The 18858-nt window shown below is 50.9% G+C and overlaps 1 protein-coding gene across 3 annotated transcripts in view; it reads left to right on the forward strand.

Annotated features, from left to right (window-relative positions):
• Positions 1 to 18858, forward strand: part of CLIP2 (CAP-Gly domain containing linker protein 2) — a 118527-nt gene that overhangs the window by 54603 nt on the left and 45066 nt on the right. For all 3 annotated transcript variants that reach the window (XR_003309871.1, XM_026456602.2, XM_023218670.3), the window contains exons 3-4: positions 2459 to 3015; positions 17947 to 18071. Coding sequence is in view for 2 of the 3 variants with exons in the window: in XM_026456602.2 (XP_026312387.1) it covers positions 2459 to 3015; positions 17947 to 18071 (682 nt within the window). In the remaining variant the exon portion in view is untranslated. The remainder of the gene's footprint in view (positions 1 to 2458; positions 3016 to 17946; positions 18072 to 18858) is intronic.

Genomic DNA, 18858 nt, shown 5'->3' on the forward strand with positions numbered 1-18858 from the left:
CGATCTCCTGACCTCGTGATCCACCCGTCTCGGCCTCCCAAAGTGCTGGGATTACAGGCTTGAGCCACCGCGCCCGGCCTTCTTTTCATTTCTTTTCTTGAGATAGGGTCTTGCTCTATCACCCAGGCTGGAGTGCAGTGGTGCCATCTCTGCTCACTGTAACCTCTGCCTCCTGGGTTCAAGCCATTCTCCTGCCTCAGCCTCCCAAGTAGCTGGGACTACAGGCATATGCCACCACTCCCTGCTAATTTTTGTATTTTCAGTAGAGATGGGGTTTCCCCATGTTGGCCAGGCTGGTCTCAAACTCCTGACCTCAAGTGATCTGCCCACCTCGGCCTCCCAAAGTGCTGGGATTATAGGCATGAGCCACTGTGCTTGGCATGAGACTGGGTAATTTATAAAGGAAAAGAAGTTTAATGGACTCACAGTTCCATATGGCCGGGGAGGCCTCACAATAGTGGCAGAAAGCAAAAGGCACGTCTTACATGGCAGCAGACAAGAGAGAATGAGAGCCAAGCAGAAGGGGAAACCTCTTATAAAATCACCAGATCTTGTGAGACTTATTCACTACCAGGACACCAGTATGGGGAAAACTACCCCCATGATTCATTCAGCTCCCACTGTGTACCTCCCAAAACGTGGGAATTATGGAAGCTTCAATTCAAGATGAGATTTGGGTGGGGACACAGCCAAACCAAATCACCTCTGCTGCCTATTGTCTGGGAGCTCAGGTGAAGCACCTTGTATCTCTGAGCCTCAGTTTTCTCATCTGTGAAATGGGGGCCGCTAGGGATCAGATGAGCTATCGTATCTTAAGCTCTTGGCACGGAGCCTCATGCAAGCCTGTGATTACTATGGTTGTTTGTTTGTTTGTGTTTTTGAGATGGAATCTTGCTTTGTCACCCAGGCTGGAGTCAGTGGTGCTGTCTCAGCTCACTGCAACCTCTGCCTCCCGGGTTCAGGCGGTTCTCCTGTCTCAGCCTCCTGAGTAGCCGGGATTATAGGCACCCACCACTACGTTCCACTAATTTTTTTGTGTTTTCAGTAGAGACGGAGTTTCACCATGTTGGCCAGGCTGGTCTTGAGCTCCTGACTTCAGGTGATACGCCTGCCTCAGCCTCTCAAAATGCTGGGATTACAGGCATGAGCCACCGAACCTAGCCAGCTTTCCACCTTCCTGGGTCTGTGGACCCTGAGGCCTTAGGCTGGGCTGCAGCTTGGAGGGGGGAGAGGGGAGCGCCCGGGGGAGAGTTAGGAGGGTTTTCTTTCCTGTCCCAAGAGAGACGGAAGGGGACATCTTTATGCAAGAAGTCTGTGGCTGTGTCCCTCTATTAGGAAATAGGCTGGGAGTCTTGTGTGTGCCCTGTAACTGTCTGAGGGCGAGGATGGGGCTCTCGGGGACCACTTGCACAACACCTGGGTCACACATAGGGGCCACAGGGAGTCTCAGGTCAACAGCTGAGGGCCTGAGCCCACCCAGTGGGGAGGTGGCTTATAATCCTTGAGAATGGGTTCATCCCTGGCCCGGGACTTACAGTTTCCTTGAGAAGTGGAAAGCCATTGCTTCTGTGTTTGTTTTGCTTTGGTTTTTTTTTTGTTTTTGTTTTTGTTTTTGAGATGAAGTCTTTTCTCTTTCCCCCAGGCTGGAGTGCAGTGGTATGATTTCAGCTCACTGCAACCTCCACCTCCCAGGTTCAAGCGATCCTCCCACCTCAGCCTCCTGAGTAGCTGGGATTACAGGCGCCCGCCACCACAACCGGCTAATTATTTTATTTTTAGTGGAGATGGGGTTTCACCATATTGGTCAGGCTGGTCTGGAACTCCTGATCTCAGGCGATCTGCCTGCCTCGGCCTCCCAAAGTGCTGGGATTACAGGCATGAGCCACTGCGCCCAGCCTAAACATTGCTTCTGAGGGCATACTTTCCTGGGGACGTTCTGGAGGGCTGGAAGAGTAGGGGGAGACCTGAGGAGGACCTGCCCAAGACCACACAGCCAACCATTCCTGCCTCAGTTTCCATGGCAAGACCTGATCTCTACAAAAAATACAAAAATTAGCCCAGTGTAGTGGCAGGTGTCTGTGATTTCAGCTACTCAGGAGGCTGAGGTGGGAGCATCACTGGAGCCCAGAAAGTCAAGGCTGCAGTGAGCCATGATCTCGCCAATGCACTCTAGTCTAGGTGACAGAACAAGACCCTGTCTCAAAAAACAAATAAATAAGGGTTAGGTGTGGTGCCTCACGCCTATAATCCCAGCACTTTGGGAAGCCAAGGCAGGCGGATTACTTGAGGTCAGGAGTTTGAGACCAGCCTGGCCGACATGGTGAAACCCCATCTCTCCTCAAAAATACAAATCAGCCACCTCCCAACCCTAGACTCTGTGCACCTGGGGCCATCCAGCGGCCAGTTCCACGCCAGCCCTAACAGCCACCTCTTTCCCTCTCCCTCTCCTTCTCTGCAGGCTCCCCCCTGCACAAGCAGTCGTCCGGACCCTCGTCCTCCCCGGCCGCAGCTGCCGCCCCCGAGAAGCCGGGCCCCAAGGCGGCGGAAGTGGGGGATGACTTCCTGGGGGACTTTGTGGTGGGCGAGCGGGTGTGGGTGAATGGCGTGAAGCCAGGCGTGGTGCAGTACCTGGGCGAGACGCAGTTCGCACCGGGCCAGTGGGCCGGCGTGGTCCTGGACGACCCGGTGGGCAAGAACGATGGCGCGGTGGGCGGTGTCCGCTACTTCGAGTGCCCGGCCCTCCAGGGTATCTTCACGCGGCCCTCCAAGCTGACCCGGCAGCCCACGGCCGAGGGCTCGGGGAGTGATGCCCACTCCGTGGAGTCACTGACTGCCCAGAACCTGTCATTGCATTCGGGCACGGCCACACCCCCGCTGACCAGCCGCGTCATCCCCCTGCGGGAGAGCGTCCTCAACAGCTCCGTGAAGACGGGCAACGAGTCGGGCTCCAACCTCTCGGACAGCGGCTCTGTGAAGCGCGGCGACAAGGACCTGCGCCTGGGAGACCGTGTGCTGGTGAGTGCGGGCAGTACTGGGCTCTGGGCCCAGCCTCCCTTCCCTCCCCTGCTCCGCCTCACTTGGCGCTGGGCAGGGTGGGGACTCAAAGGGGTCTCAGACAGGGTCCAGCCTGGGACACCCATTCCTCATCAGGACCATACAGAGTGACAAGACAGGAGACTGTTGCTGTGTGACCCTGGGCAAGTGTCAAACTTTCTGGGCCTCACTCTTTCTATCGGTAAAATGGGATTCTTTTTTCTTTTTTTTTTTTTTTGAGATGGAGTTTTGCTCTTGTAACCCAGGCTGGAGTACAGTGGCGTGATTTCAGCCCACTGCAACCTCCACCTCCTGGGTTCAAGCGATTCTCCTGCCTCAGCCTCCCAAGTAACTGGGATTACAGGCATGGGCCACCATGCCCAGCTAATTTTTGTATTTTTAGTAGAGACGGGGTTTCACCATGTTGTCCAGGCTGGTCTCGAACTCCCAACCTCAGGTGATCCACCCGTCTTGGCCTCCCAAAGTGCTGGGATTACAGGTGTGAGCCACCATGCCCCACCAAAATGGGAATTTTAATCGTACTTCAGTCATAGTTGGAGATGCATTAAAATGTATCACTCATTTTAGACAGTGCCTAATACTACGTACCGCATACATTTTGGTCATTATTGATATTATCTACTGATCCAACTCATCCACATGCACGTGCCAGGCATGTACTAGAAAAGGCTGGGAACTGGATGTTCTCAAGACCCCCTGGTCCTGGCCAGGCACAGTGGTTCATGCTTGTAATCCCAGCACTTTGGGAGGCTGAGGTGGGAGGATCACTTGAGCCCAGGAGTTCAAGACCAGCCTGGGCAACATAGTGAGACCCTGTCTCTACAAAAAAATACAAAAAACATTAGCCGGGCATAGTGCTTGGCCCTGTACTCCCAGCTACTCAGGAGGCTATGGTGGGAGGATGGCTTGATCCTGGGAGTTAGAGGTTGCAGTGAGCCAAAGTGATGCCACTGCACTCTAGCCTGGGTGACAGAGCCAGACCCTATTTCAATAATAATAATAATAAGGCCGGGCATAGTGGCTCACGCCTGTAATCCCAGCACTTTGGGAGACCAAGGCGGGCAGATCACCTGAGGTCAGGATTTTGAGACCAGCCTGGCCAACATGGCGAAACACCACCTCTACTAAAAATATAAACATTAGTCAGCTGTGATGGCATGCACCTGTAGTCCCAGCTACTTGGGAAGCTGAGGCAGGAGAATCACTTGAACCCAGGAGGGAGAGATTGCAGTGAGCTGAGATCACACCACTGCACTCCAGCCTGGGTGACAGAATGAGACTCAGTCTCAAAAAAACAATAATAATAATAATGATAGTAACTCCTTGCCCAGGGCCAGGAGGTGCAGACACCTTATCAGCTACAACCCGAGTGATCAGTGTTGTTGAAGTTGAGAGAATTGGGTTACTGGAGCTGACAGCTTCCTGCCAGGGGCCCCTCTTCTCCACTAGTCCCAGCTGTTAGGGCCAGGTTGGAAAGGGGTCAGTGACCCCCAAGTCTTCTAGAGTATGAATACAGCAGTGACCTGGGTTGGTGGTAGTCAGGTGGACGGGACAGGGCTGTGTCTTGCTATCCAACCAGGCTGTGGTGGCCTTGGGCTAACCCTACGCCTGGGTCCACAGCATTGGGAAGAGACTCCAGGGTGCAGGGAAGTCCCTGATGGCGCCTTCTGGGCCCGGGGTGTGAGGAGCTGTCAGCAGGGCAGGGGTCCCTGTGTCTATTCTGCAAGGCTTCCTGGGGGAAGGTGGGAGGTCACTGCAACCCAAGGTGGGGAGCACAGGCTTGGAGCTCCAAAGCTGAGTGGAGAAGGGCAGGGGGTTTGGGGACCCAGGGCAGGGACCCCCAAAGGGTATTACTGCCTAGGGTCCTCCCTCCCTGCTCTGAGAACCTGGCAAAGGTTTCTCCTGGAGGTTTCTGGAAAGAGCCTTTGGGGTTGTGGGCAGGGGAGCGAGACGAAATGTTTATACACATGGCCCTGTTGAATCCTCAAGCCAGTGCTGTGATGTGGTTTTATCATCCTCACTTTATGGATGGGGAATCTGAGGCTCAGGGAGGTTTTATTTTTGTTTTGTTTTGTTTTGTTTTCTAGTCTCGCTCTGTCGCCAGGCTGGAGCGCAGTGGCGCGATCTTGGCTTACTGCAACCTCTGCCTCCCAGATTCAAGCAATCCTCCTGCCTCAGCCTCCCGAGTAGCTGGGACTACAGCCATATCCCACCATGCCCAGATAATTTTTTGTATTTTTAGTAGAGGTGAGGTTTCACCATGTTGGCCAGGATAGTCTTGATCTCTTGACCTGCCCATCTCGGCCTCCCAAAGTGGTGGGATTACAGGAGTGAGCCACCGAGCCCAGCCTCAGGAAAGTTTAATAACTTGTCTGAAGTGACAAGTGACAAGTGCCTGCCCACTGAGCTGTGTCCATCTCTGCCCTGGCCAGGGTGAGGGCTCTGCTTTTTTTTTTTTTTTTTTTTTTTTTTTTTGAAACAGGGTCTTGTTCTGTTGCCCAGGATGGGGTGCAGTGGTGCAGTCGTAGCTCAAGGCAGCCTCAAACTTGGACTCAAGCAATCCTCCTGCCTCAGCCTCCCAAGAAGCTGGGACTACAGGCCCATGCCATCACATGTGGCACCACGCCTTTGCTAGCCTGGTTCCCCTGGACAGAACTTCCCCTGGGTGACCTGGTGGTGAGCGTGGCCAGATGTGGTCCCTGCCCTCCAGCCATCTCCAGCTTACAGGAGATAGACCATGAGGCCAGTGATCACAGATATTAGTGTCTCCTTATAGAGTCTGCCAAGTGTGCCGTGGTGCTCTCAGAACCTGGCCTGGTGGGGACGCTGCCCCGAGGAATGGTGTGAGGGCAGACCTCAGGGAATGGCCTGGCATTGGCCTAGTGATGTGGGGCCACAGCATCGTGCCAGGCAGAGACCCGTGGGCTGAGAGACTAGAGAAACTGTGAGAAGAGGCCCGGCGCGGTGGCTCACACATGTAATCCCAGCACTTTGGGAGGCCGAGGCAGGTAGATCACCTGAGGTCAGGAGTTTGAGACCATCCTCACCAATACGGTGAAACCCCATCTCTACTAAAAATACAAAAATTAGCCAGGTGTGGTGGTGGGTGCCTGTAGTCCGAGCTACTCGAGAGGCTGAGGCAGGAGAATCACTTGAACCTGGGAGGTGGAGATTGCAGCGAGCCGAGATAGTGCCATTGCACTCCAGCCTGGGTGACAGAGCAAGACTAGAAAAAAAAAGAAACAAACAAACTGAAAAGAGCAGGGAAGCTGAGTGGGCAGTGGGGGAAGCCAGGGAAAGCTCACACCCCAGAGGCTGACCTGGGTGACCCCACAGGGCCAGGGGTCTGGGATGGAGCTGGGTCTTTGCTGTAAGAGTCGAGGTAGCTGTGGAAGCTGCAGCCACGTGACAGATTCCTGGGTTAAGGACATCGCACCTGCTGCTTGGTGGGGATGGGATCGGAGGGGGCAAGAGTGGAGCAGGGGCCGGGTGCAGTGGCTCACACCTGTAATCCCAGCACTTCGGGAGGCCAAGGTAGGCAGATCACCTGAGGTCAGGAGTTTGAGACCAGCCTGGGCAACATGGTGAAACCCCATCTCTACTAAAAAACACATGGTGACGGGCACCTGTAATCCCAGCTACTCAGGAGGTTGAGGCAGGAGAATTGCCTGAACTTGGGAGGCAGAGGTTGCAGTAAGCCGAGAGGGTGCAGCTGCACTCCAGCCTGGGCAACACAGCAAGCCTCCATCTCAAAAAAAAAAGAACAGACTGGAGCAGGAACGGCAGTGCCCAGCAAGGAGGCTGGACTCCTGGCCCCCTGCACCATCCTGTCCAAATAACTTGTTTTGGGACTGTCACTCTGCTCTTCCTCCTGTGGTTCCCGGGAAAGCCAAACCCAGCCAACAGGACATGGCAAACGGCTTAGTCTCCCTGACCTGTCCTTCAGAATCTCCGGGGTCTGAGGGCACCTGCTGAGGGTGGGCACAGCAGGGAAATCAGGCCCGGGTCTGTGATATTGGACAAGTCACTTACAGAGCTTCATCCTCATTCATTCATTCATTCACTTGCCATGTGTCCGTTCAGCAAAATGACCATGGCCCAGCACTCTTGTTTTGTTCTATGCTTTTTTGGGGAGCATTGAGAGAGCTGATGGCAGCCCGGCACGGTGGCTCACGCCTGTAATCTCAGCACTTTGGGAGGCCAAGACAGGCAGATCAGTCAAGGTCAGGAGTTGGAAACTAGCCTGGGCACTGTAGCAAGACCCTGTCTCTACTAAAAATACAAAAATACACACACACACACAAAAAAGCCAGGCATGGCAGTGCATGCCTATGCTCCCAGCTACTAGGCAGGCTGAGATGGGAGGATCACTTGAGCTCAGGGAGTCAAGCCTGCAGTGAGCCATGATCAGACCACTGCACTCCAGCCAGGGCAACAGAGTGAGATACTGTCTCAAAAAAAAAAAAAAAAAAAAAAGGAGAGAGAGAACTTGTGGATGTGAGAATGCGTCATAGTCTGCAAGGAGCTATGGCTGTGCACAGTCTGACTTATATCGTGGGAGTGCCCTGGGCATGGGGACCCTGCTGGGGCGGGAAGTGGAGGCTCTGGGGGTTACTAACCAGCCCAGATTGCTCCTTGGATTGGGGAGCAGCAGGTTTGACGCCAGTTTGATCCTGCCTGGCATTCCCCCTGTACCTGCTCTCCCTGCAGGGTGTGGGAGCTTCTGACTGTCTCAGGGTGTGGTGTGCAAGAGAGGGGCACAAGGTGGACACTGCCACTGCTTTAGAAGTGTCTGCTAAGCCCTGGCCTGTCTGCATGGTTGGCAGCAGCAAGGGGGCTGGGCTACCTTGACCTTGACTTCTCAATCTTTAAGTAGATTGCATCCTATGGTTGAAACATTGCTTTCTAGGTACATACCTCACACAGGACACTGTGCCTAGCACTTTTTTTTTTTGAGACAAAGTCTCGCTCTGTCACCCAGGATGGAGTTCAGTGGTGCAGTCATAGCTCACTGCAGCCTCAAACTCTTAGGTTCAAGTGATCCTCCTGCCTCAGCCTCCTGAGAATCTGGGACTACAGACGTGCACCACCATGCCTGCCAATTTTTTTTTTTTTTTTTTTTGAGACGGACTCTCGCTCTGTCGCCCAGGCTGGAGTGCGGTGGCGCAATCTCAGCTCACTGCAAGCTCCGCCTCCTGGGTTTACGCGATTCTCCTGCCTCAGCCTCCCGAGTAGCTGGGACTACAGGTGCCCGCCACCTCGCCCGGCTAGTTTTTTGTATTTTTTTTAGTAGAGACGGGGTTTCACTGTGTTAGCCAGGATGGTCTCGATCTTCTGACCTCGTGATCCGCCCGTCTCGGCCTCCCAAAGTGCTGGGATTACAGGCTTGAGCCACCGCGCCCGGCCGCCTGCCAATTTTTTTTAATTTTTTAAATTTTTTGTAGAGATGGGGGTCTCGCTATGTTCCTCAGGCTGGCCTCAAATTCCCAGCCTCAAGCAATCCTCCTGCCTCAGCCTCCCAGAGTGCTGGGATTACTGGCATGAGTCACTGAGCCCAGCCTAGTTTAGGATTTAGGCTAGGGAAGAGAAAGGACATTCCAGGTTGGAATTACAGAGAAGTAAGATCCAAGACTCATTGTGTAGACAGAGTGGCAGAGACCTGGTGCCAGAGAGGAGGGGCTGAGAAAGCAACCCCACCTGAAGGCCAGAGACCAGAGAGAACCAACCTAGACTCACAGACAGGCCTCAGTGGCAGAGACACCAGAGCCCTACCCAAGAAGGAGACAAAGGAAGGTGGGGTCCGGTCTGGAATCAAGCCCAGCTGAGATTGAGAAGGCCAGAGTGTAGTAAGAAGAGATCCACCTGTCTTTCACTCCCTGACTACTCTGAACTTCAGTCTCTTCTTCCATGAATGTGGTTACAGTGCCCGTCTCATGGAAATATCAGATTTGGAATTCTTGTCTTGCATGTGCCAGGCGCACGTAGTTGGCCCTAGGAGATGGTGGGACAGGAGCTAGTTTTAATTGGGGAGCTGGATTTACTTAGGCACACTTGAGGCATACTTGGGGTGTCAAGATAAATTAACATTTTATTTATTCAATTTTTTTTTTTTTTGGATAGAGTCTGGCTCTGTCACCCAGAGCGGAGTGCAGTGGCACGATCTCGACTCACTGCAACCTCTACCTCCCAGGTTCAAGCGATTCTCATGCCTCAGCCTCCCAAGTAGCTAGGAATACAAGCGTGTACCACCCACCTGGCTAATTTTTGTATTTTTTAGTGAGACAGAGTTTCTCCATGTTGCCAGGATGGTCTTGAACTCCTGGCCTCAAGTGATCCACCCACCTCAGCCTCCCAAAGTGCTGATATTACAGTGAGTCCAGCAGTAAAATGAAATTAACATTTTAGAAAGTCATAGGCCAGGCATGGTGATTCACACCTATAATCCCAGCATTTTGGGAGGTTGAAGTGGGTCGATCACCTGAGGTCAGGGGTTCGAGACCAGATTGGCCAACATGGGGAAACCCCGTCTCTGCTAAAAGTACAAAAATTAGCCAGGCGTGGTGGCGGGTACCTATAATCCCAGCTACTCAGGAGACTGAGGCAGGAGAATCGCTTGAACCCAGGAGGCAGAGGTTGCGGTGAACTGGGATCCTGGCATTGCACTCCAGTCTGGGCAATAAGAATGAGACTCTGTCTCAAGAAAAAAAGAAAGAGAGAGAGAGGGGAAGAAAAAATATTTAGGTTCAGATAAACATGGTAAATAAACATACACATTTATTTTTAATCCCTCCTGAATTTGCACTAGAACAACACTGAAGAGATGTTTGGGGTTTTTCTTTTTTTGAGATGGCTTCTTGCTGTGTTGTCCAGGCTGGAGTGCAGTGGCATGATCCTAGCTCACTGCACCCTCAAACTCCTGGGTTCCAGCGATCCTCCTAACTCAGCCTCCTGAGTAGTCGGGACTACAAGCGTGTGCCACCACACCCAGCTAGTTTCTTAATTTTTTGTAGAGAGGGGGTCATGCTGTGTTGCCCAGGCTGGTCTTGAACTCCTGGACTCAAGTAATTCTCCTTCCTTGGTCTCCCAAAGTGTTGGGATTACAGGTGTGAGCCACCACACCCAGCTATGAAGAGAAATTTTTAAAAAAAGAGCTAGTGGCGGGGGAAGAGGAGAAGCAATCAGTGTCCATCGAGAAACCCTGGATGTTCAGTAACTGGCCACATATTGGCCTCTAGAAATGAGGCTGCCATTGGGGCCAGGAACAGAATTGGTTTAAAAGTCTTTAGATTCAGCTGGGCACAGTGGGTCACACCTATAATCCCAGGACATTGAGAGGCCAAGGTGGGCTAATCACTTGAGGCCAGGAATTCGAGACCGGCCTGGCCAACATGGTGAAACTCCATCTCTACTAAAAATACAAAAGTTAGCCAGGTGTGGTGGTGGGCGCCTATAATCCAAGCTCCTTGGGTGGCTGAGTCAGGACAATCGCTTGAACCTGGGAGGCAGAGGTTGCAGTGAACTGAGATCACGCTGCTGCACTCCAGCCTGGGAAACAGAGTGAGACTGTCTCAAAAAAAAAAAAAAAAAGAAGTAGAAGAAGAAGACTGGCCATGCACAGTGGCTCACACTTGTAATCCAGGCACTTTGGGAGGCTGAAGTGGGAGGATTGCTTGAGCCCAGCAGTTCCAGACCAGCCTGGGCAACAGAGTAAGACCCTGTCTCTAAAAAACTAAAAAACAAAATTATTCAAGTGTGGCGTCGCATGCCTGCAGTCCCAACTACTCAGGAGGCTGAGGAGGGAGGACCGTTTGAGCCCAGAAGTTTGAGGCTACAGTGAGCCATGAATGCAGCACTGCACTCCAGCCTGGGTGACAGAAGGAGACCCTACCTCTAAAAACAAAAACAAAAACACCTTAGATCCCCCACCCCGTCCCTATTCCTACGTTGCCTGGTCACTGTTCCTCTAGCTGATGTCTGGTATGGACACTTGGTCCCCCTGAGAAGATCACAGAGAATTATTGGGTAGAGGGATCCCAGGCAGGAGGGACTGAAAAAGGAGGATGAAGTGAACATGTGTAATTTTTTTTTTTTTGGGACGGAGTCTTGCTCTGTCACCCAGGCTGGAGTGCAGTGGCGCAATTTCCACTCACTGCAAGCTCCACCTCCCGGGTTCACACCATTCTCCTGCCTCAGCCTCCCGAGTAGCTGGGATTACAGGCGCCCACCACGCCTGGCTAATTTTTTGTATGTTTAGTAGAGATGGGGTTCACCATGTTAGCCAGGATGGTCTCGATCTCCTAACCTCATGATCTGCCCACCTCAGCCACCCAAAGTGTTAGGATTACAGGCGTGAGTCACCACGCCCGGCCGAACATGTGTATTTTAAGTGCCCCCTACCCCTACGTGGCTCCCCGATCCCTGGCGGCCACCCCTGCTCCCTCCACAGTGAAGATTACAGGAAACTTCTCTGGAGAAAACAGCTGGTCCTCTGAGAAATAAGAGAAGGTGATACAGGCATTAAATATGAACAAAACCGCCACTGAATATGTGAGTATGAATATTCATGCTCATGAATATTCATGCATGTATAAATATTCAGTGAACAAAAAGCTCTGGGGAATGAAAAATGTCACAGAAATAAGAAACTGCACGGAAGTGTTAAAAGATAAAGTTAAGAAAATATTTCAGGAACTAGAACAGAAAGGAAACAGGCCGGGGGCGGGGGCTTACACCTGTAATCCCAGCACTTTGGGAGGCCAAGGTGGGTGTATCACGAGGTCAGGAGTTCGAGACCAGCCTGGCCAACATGGTGAAACCACATCTCTACTAAAAATACAAAAATTAGCCGGATGTGGTGGCGGGCGCCTATAATCCCAGCTACTCGGGAGGCTAAGGCAGTAGAATTGGGAGGCAGAGGTTACAGTGAGCCAAGATCATGCCACTACTGCACTCCAGCCTGGGGAACAGAGTGACTCCATCTCAAAAAAAAAAAAAAAAAAGAACAGGAGCCAAAAGAGAACATTAGAGAACCTGTTTATAGAAAAGGGGAATGGCAAAAAAGGAGGGGAGAAAATCAAATAATTAATTCAAGACAATTCCCCAGATTGATAAGGGTGTTTCTTGATTGAAAGGGAGCCCGGACAGCGGGTCGAAAAAGGCTCACATCAAAGCACCTCTTTGTGGCTGGGTGACGTGGCTCATGCCTGTAATCCCAGTGCGTTGGGAGGCTGAGATGGGAGGATCCCTTGAGCCCAGGAATTTGAGATCAGCCTCGGCAACATATTGAGACCCTGTGTCTTAAAAAAAGAATGAGGGTAGCAAGAGAATTCAAAACACATGTTCACACAAAAACTTGTGTAAGTAGGTCAGGCGCAGCGGTTCATGCCTGTAATCCCAGTGCTTTGTGAGGCCAAGGCAAGCAGATCTCTTGAGCTCAGGAGTTCGAGACCAGCCTGAGCAACATGGTGAAACTCCATCTGTACAAAAAATAAAAATAAAAATAAAAAAACTTGTACAGGAATATTTGTAGCCACATTATTCATAATAGCCAAAAAGTAGAAACAACCCTCATTGTCCATCAACAGATGAATGGACAAGCACAATGTGTTCTGCCCATACCATGGACTATGATTTGGCCATGAAGAGAATGGGGTACTGATGTCTGCTGCAATATGATTGGACCTTGAAGACACGATGCTAAGTGAAAAAAACAGACACAAATGGCCACGTATTGTGTGATTCTATTTCTTTTCTTTTCTTTTTTTTTTTTAGACGAAGTCTTACTCTGTCACCCAGGCTGGAGTGCAGTGGCACGATCTTGGCTCACTGCAACCTCTGCCTCCCAGGTTCTCCTGTCTCAGCCTCCCGAGTACCTGGGATTATAAGCGTGCACCACCACGCCCGGCTAATTTTTTGTATTTTTAGTAGAGATGGTGTTTCCCCATGTTAGCCAGGCTGGTCTCTAGCTCCTGACCTCAAGTGATCCACCTGCATCGGCCTCCCAAAGTGCTGGGATTACAGGCACGAGCCACTGCACCCGGCTGTGTGATTCCATTTCTATGAAGTGTCCAGAATAGGCAAATCTGTAGAGACAGGATAGAAATAGACTAAGGGTTTTCAGGGGCTGCCAGGAAGATGGAATAGACAGTGATTTCTCCTGGGTATAGGGCTTCTCTTTGGGATGATGGTTCTGGAATTAGACGGTGGTGATGGTAGTGAATGTACTCAAAGTTACTGAATTACGTTTTCATTTTTATTACTTTTTGAGATAGAGTCTCGCTCTGTCAGCCAGGCTAGAGTGCAATGGCGCAATCTCGGCTCACTGCAACCTCCGCTTCCTAGGTTCAAGCGATTCTCATGTCTCTGCCTCCCGAGTAGCTGGGATTATAGGCGCCCGCCACCAAGCCCGGCTAATTTTTGCATTTTGAGTAGAGATGGGGTTTCACCATGTTGCCCAGGCTGGTCTCAAATTCTGAGCTCAGATGATCCACCCACCTTGGCCTCCCAAAGTGCTGGGATTACAGGTTTGAGCCACTGTTCCTGGCCTGTATATTTATTTTTTATTGTCGTATTTTATTTTATTTTTTGTAGAGATGGAAGTCCCACTATATTGCTCAGGCCGGTCTCAAAGTCCTGGCCTTAAGTGATCCTCCAGGCTCAGCTTCCCAAAACACTAGGATTACAGGCATGAGCCACCATGTTTGGCCCTGTATGTTTTAAGATGGTTAAAATGGTAAATTTTGGCCAGGCATGGTGGCTCAAGCCTGTAATCCCAGTACTTTGGGAGGCCAAGACGGGCAGATCACAAGGTCAGGAGATCGAGACCATCCTGGTTAACACGGTGAAACCGTCTCTACTAAAAAAACACAAAAAATGAGCCGGGCTTGGTGGCGGGCGCCTGTAGTCCCAGCTACTCTGGAGGCTGAGGCAGGAGAATGGCGTAAACCCGGGAGGCGGAGCTTGCAGTGAGCTGAGATCCGGCCACTGCACTCCAGCCTGGGCGACAGACCGAGACTCCGTCTCAAAAAAAAAAAAAAAAAAAGGTAAATTTTACATTATGTGAATTTACACCTCCACAAAAAAAAAAAAAAAAAAAAAAAAGAATGAGCCCGGCACAGTGGCTCACGCCTATAATTCCAGCACTCTGGGAGGCTGAGGAAGGAAGATTGTTTGAGGCCAAGAGTTCAAGACCAGGCTGAGCAACATTGTGAGACCTCATCTCTACCAGAAAATGTTAAAACTTAGCTAGGTCTCATGGTGTGTGCTCTAATCTTAGCTACTTGGGAGGCCAAGGCGGGAGGATCACTTGAACCCAGGAGTTCCAGGTTGCAGTGAGCCACGATTGCACCACTGCACTCCAGCATGGGTGACAAAGTGAGAGCCTGTCAAAAAAAGAAAAGAGAAAGAAAGAAAGAGAAAGAAAGAAAGAAAAAGAAAGAAAGAAAGAAAGAAAGAAAGAAAGAAAGAAAGAAAGAAAGAAAGAAAGGGAAAGAAAAGAAAAGAGAAAGAAAGAAAAAGAGAGAAAGAAAGAAAGAAAGACGGAGGGAGGGAGGGAAGGAAGGAAAAAAGAAAAGAATGAGATAGAATAAAATATTTTGGTCAGGCACGGTGACTCACGCCTGTAATCTGAGACAAGCACTTTGGTAGGCTGAGGCAACTGGATTGCTTGAGCCCAGGAGTTTGAGACCAGCCTGGGCAACGTGAAGAAAACCCATCTCTACAAAAAAAAAAAAAAAAAAAAAAAAGCCGGGCATGGTGGCCTGTGCCTGTAGTCCTAGCTACCTGGGAGGCTGAGGTGGGAGGATTGCATGAGTCCGGGAGATTGAGGCTGCAATGCGCCATGGCCAAGCTACTGCACTCCAGCCTGGGTGACAGAGCAAGACTGTGCTCTTTTCTCAAAAGAGAAAAATAAAGGAGGCCGGGCGCGGTGGCTCACGGCTGTAATCCCAGCACTTTGGGAGGCTGAGGCGGGTGGATCACCCGAGGTCAGGAGTTCGAGACCAGCCACTGATCTTGTTCGAGGCCAAGGTTGTGGTGAGCTGAGATCATGCCACTGCATTCCAGTCTCAAAAAAAACAAAAAAGAATAAAGAATAAAACATTTTCAGACATAGAAAGCTCGAAAATGTACCTCCTCATGCACCTTTTCTTAGAAAGCTGTGGGAAGATGTTCTCTACTAAAATAAGTAGCAAACCGGCTGGACGTGGTGGCTCACACCTTAATCTCAGCACTTTGGGAGGCCAAGGAGGGCAGATCACCTGAGGTCAGAAGTGCAAGACCAGCCTGGCCAACATGGCGAAACCCCGTCTCTACTAAGAATACAAAAATTAGCTGGGCATGGTGACAAATGCCTATAATCCCAGCTACTCTGGAGGCTAAGGCTGGAGAATTGCTTGAACCCAGGAGGCGGAGGTTTCAGTGAGCCGAGATCGTGCCATTGCACTCCAGCCTGGGCAACAGAGCGAGACTCCGTCTCAAAATAAATAAACAAAACAAAATAAAATAAGTAGTAAACCAAGAAAGAAGAGGCAGGGAATCCAGAAAACAGGATCAAGCCCAGGACAGAGGTGAAGCGGTTGTCAGGGTCACAGTGACAGGAGACTCCAGGCCAGTGGCCACATTCCAGAAAGGCCAGCAGCCAGCCCAACCCGGAGTGGGTCCCATGGCTCCGGGAGAGACATCTTCAGAAAGAACTTGATAGAATTCCCAATGCCTCTGAGCATTTTGGCAGGAGATTTAGACTATTGAAAGAGTTGGGGTTGAATTAGTTTTGACACTATTAAAACTAGGCAGACAGGCCAGGTGCAGTGGCTCACGCCTATAATCCCAGCACTTTGGGAGGCCAAGGCGGGTGAATCACTCGGGAGGCCAAGGCGGGTGAATCACTTGAGGTCAGGAGTTTGAGACCAGCCTGGCCAACATGATGAAACCCCATCTTTACTTAAAATACTGAAAAATTAGCTGGGCATGGTGGTGCATACCTGTAGTCTCAGCTAATCAGGAAGCTAAGGCAGGAGAATCACTTGAACCCAGGAGGCGGAGGTTGCAATGAGCCGGGATCGTGCCACTGCACTCCAGCCTGGGCGACAGAATGAGACTCTGTCTTAAAAAACAAACAAACAGGCCGGGCGCGGTGGCTGAAGCCTGTAATCCCAGCACTTTGGGAGGCCGAGACGGGTGGATCACGAGGTCAGGAGATCGAGACCATCCTGGCTAACACCGTGAAACCCCGTCTCTACTAAAAAATACAAAAAACTAGCCCGGCGAGGTGGCGGGCGCCTGTAGTCCCAGCTACTGGGGAGGCTGAGGCAGGAGAATCGTGTAAACCCAGAAGGCGGAGCTTGCAGTGAGTTGAGATCCGGCCACTGCACTCCAGCCTGGGTGATAGAGCGAGACTCCGTCTCAAAACAAACAAACAAACAAACAAACAAACAAACAACCACTAGGCAGACAATCATCAAAGACAGTTATTTATAGGGAAAAATTTTTTTCTGGAAAGGAAAAGTAACTGCAATACATCATCCTCATCTATGAGTACTATCTACTTCGTCATAGTACTGCAAACCTGGAGTCAGATCAAAATTTAGATATGGAATACAAAAATCAGCTGGGCATGGTGGCACGCACCTGTAGTCCCAGCTACTCAGGAGGCTGAGGCAGGAGAATCAATGCTGTCTCAAAAAAAAAAAAAAAAATTTAGATATGGACCTGGTGTGGTGATTCACACCTATAAATCCCAGCCTTTTAGCCATTTGGGAGGCTGAGGCAGGAGGATTGCTTGAAGCCTGAAGTTTGAGACCAGTTCGGGCAACATATCAAGACCCTGTGTCTACAAAAAAATTTTTTAAAACTTAGTTGGGTATAATGTCACATACCTATTGTCCCAGCTACTCTGGAGGCTGAGGCAGGAGGATTGCTTGAGGCCAGGAATTTGAGACCAGCCTGGGCAACAGGAAGATCGTGTGTCTACAAAAATGTTTTAAAATTTTAGCTGGGTATGGTGGCACACACCTATAGTCCCAGCTAATCAGGAGGCTGAGGTGGGAGGATTGCTTAAGCCCAAAAGTTTGAGGCTGCAGTGAGCTATAATTGTACCACCACACTCCAGCCTGGGCAACAGAGCAAGATCCTATCTCAAAAAAAAAAAAAAAAGGAGAAGGAAAGAAAAAGAGAAACTGCTTTTAGGGTTACCATTTACTGAAACTCTAGTATATGCTAGACACCATATATACAGTGCTTAATTCTCATGAAAACCTTTTTATTTTATTTTATTTTATTTTTTTGAGGCAGAGTCTCGCTCTGTTGCCCAGGTGGAGTGCACTGGCGCAGTCTCGGTTCACCGCAACCTCCGCCACCCAGGTTCAAGTGATTCTCCTGCCTCAGCCTCCCAAGTAGCTGGGATTATAGGTGCCCACCACCAGGCCTGGCTAATTTTTGTATTTTTAGTAGAGACAGGGTTTCACCATGTTGGCCAGGCTGGTCTTGAACTCCTGACCTCGGGTGATCTGCCCACCTTGGCCTCCCAAACTGCTGGGATTACAGGCGTGAGTCACCATGGCCAGCCCCGAAAACCCTTTTACAGATGAAGATGCTGAGGCTCAGAGAGGTTAGGTAACCTGCCTAGGCACACACAACTTCTAAGTGATAGAGTTTGAATGCAGGTGTGTGTGCCTGTCTGCAAAGCCTATGTTCTTGCCTAGGTCAGCCCTGGGAGGCACTGGTTAACCTGTCTCCCTCTCAATCATCCTTGGGTGTCTCTCCCTCCCCATTCCTGGCTCCCGTGTCCTCTGCATGCTGGAAGGGATGGATGGGATAAGCCTGGGCTGGTTGCCCCTGCTGTCTCTGCCTGTGCCACTGCATCCTCTAGACCTGAGTCTCCCTGTGTGCTGACAGGTCGGCGGGACGAAGACTGGCGTGGTGCGGTACGTGGGGGAGACAGACTTTGCCAAGGGCGAGTGGTGTGGCGTGGAGCTGGACGAGCCCCTTGGGAAGAATGATGGGGCGGTGGCGGGCACCAGGTATGGTGGGCTTCTTCTAGGGAGTATGGGAGGGGGTTCCTCTCCCCAGAGTGGGTGCAAGGCATGGAGATGGGACATTGGAGGAAGTTACTGTCCAGCATGTAGTGTCAGACACCATAATATAAGTCCTTTCCCCTTCCCTCTTTCCCAACAGCCCACTAAGCTGTATAGTGGGATTATCATCCCATTTTACAGATGAGAGTATGGAGGCCAGAGAGGTCATTGTTCAAGGTCACACAGTCACAGGCAAGCGCCAAGAGTATCTGTCCCCGTGTTCTCTTCTTCGTGTCACTCATGGCTAAGTGGGGTGGGAGCCCTTAAAAAGGAGAGGGAGGCCAGGCGTGGTGGGTCATGCCTGTAATCCTAGCCCTTTGGGAGGCCGAGGCAGGTGGATCACTTGAGCTCAGGTGTTCGAGACCAGCCTGGCCAACATGGCGAAACCCTGTCTCTACTAAAAATACAAAAAATTAGCTGGGTGTGGTGGCACACACCTGTAATCCCAGCTACTTGGGTGGCTGAGGAATGAGAATCGCTTGAATGGGAGAGGAGTAGGTTGCAGTAAGCCACGATCACACCACTGCACTCCAGCCTGGGTGACAGAGCGAGACTCTGTCTCAAAAAAATTAGCCAGGCATGGTGGTGCGCACCTGTAGTCCCAGCTACTTGGGAGGCTGAGGCATGAGAATTGTTGGAACCCGGGAAGCAGAGCTTGCAGTGAGCTGAGATCATGCCATTGCATTCCAGCCTGGGCAACAGAGCAAGACTGTCAAAAAAAAAAAAAAAAAAA

Source organism: Piliocolobus tephrosceles, chromosome 8 (assembly GCF_002776525.5).
Source record: "Piliocolobus tephrosceles isolate RC106 chromosome 8, ASM277652v3, whole genome shotgun sequence".
Classification (NCBI taxonomy): Eukaryota; Metazoa; Chordata; class Mammalia; order Primates; family Cercopithecidae; genus Piliocolobus; species Piliocolobus tephrosceles.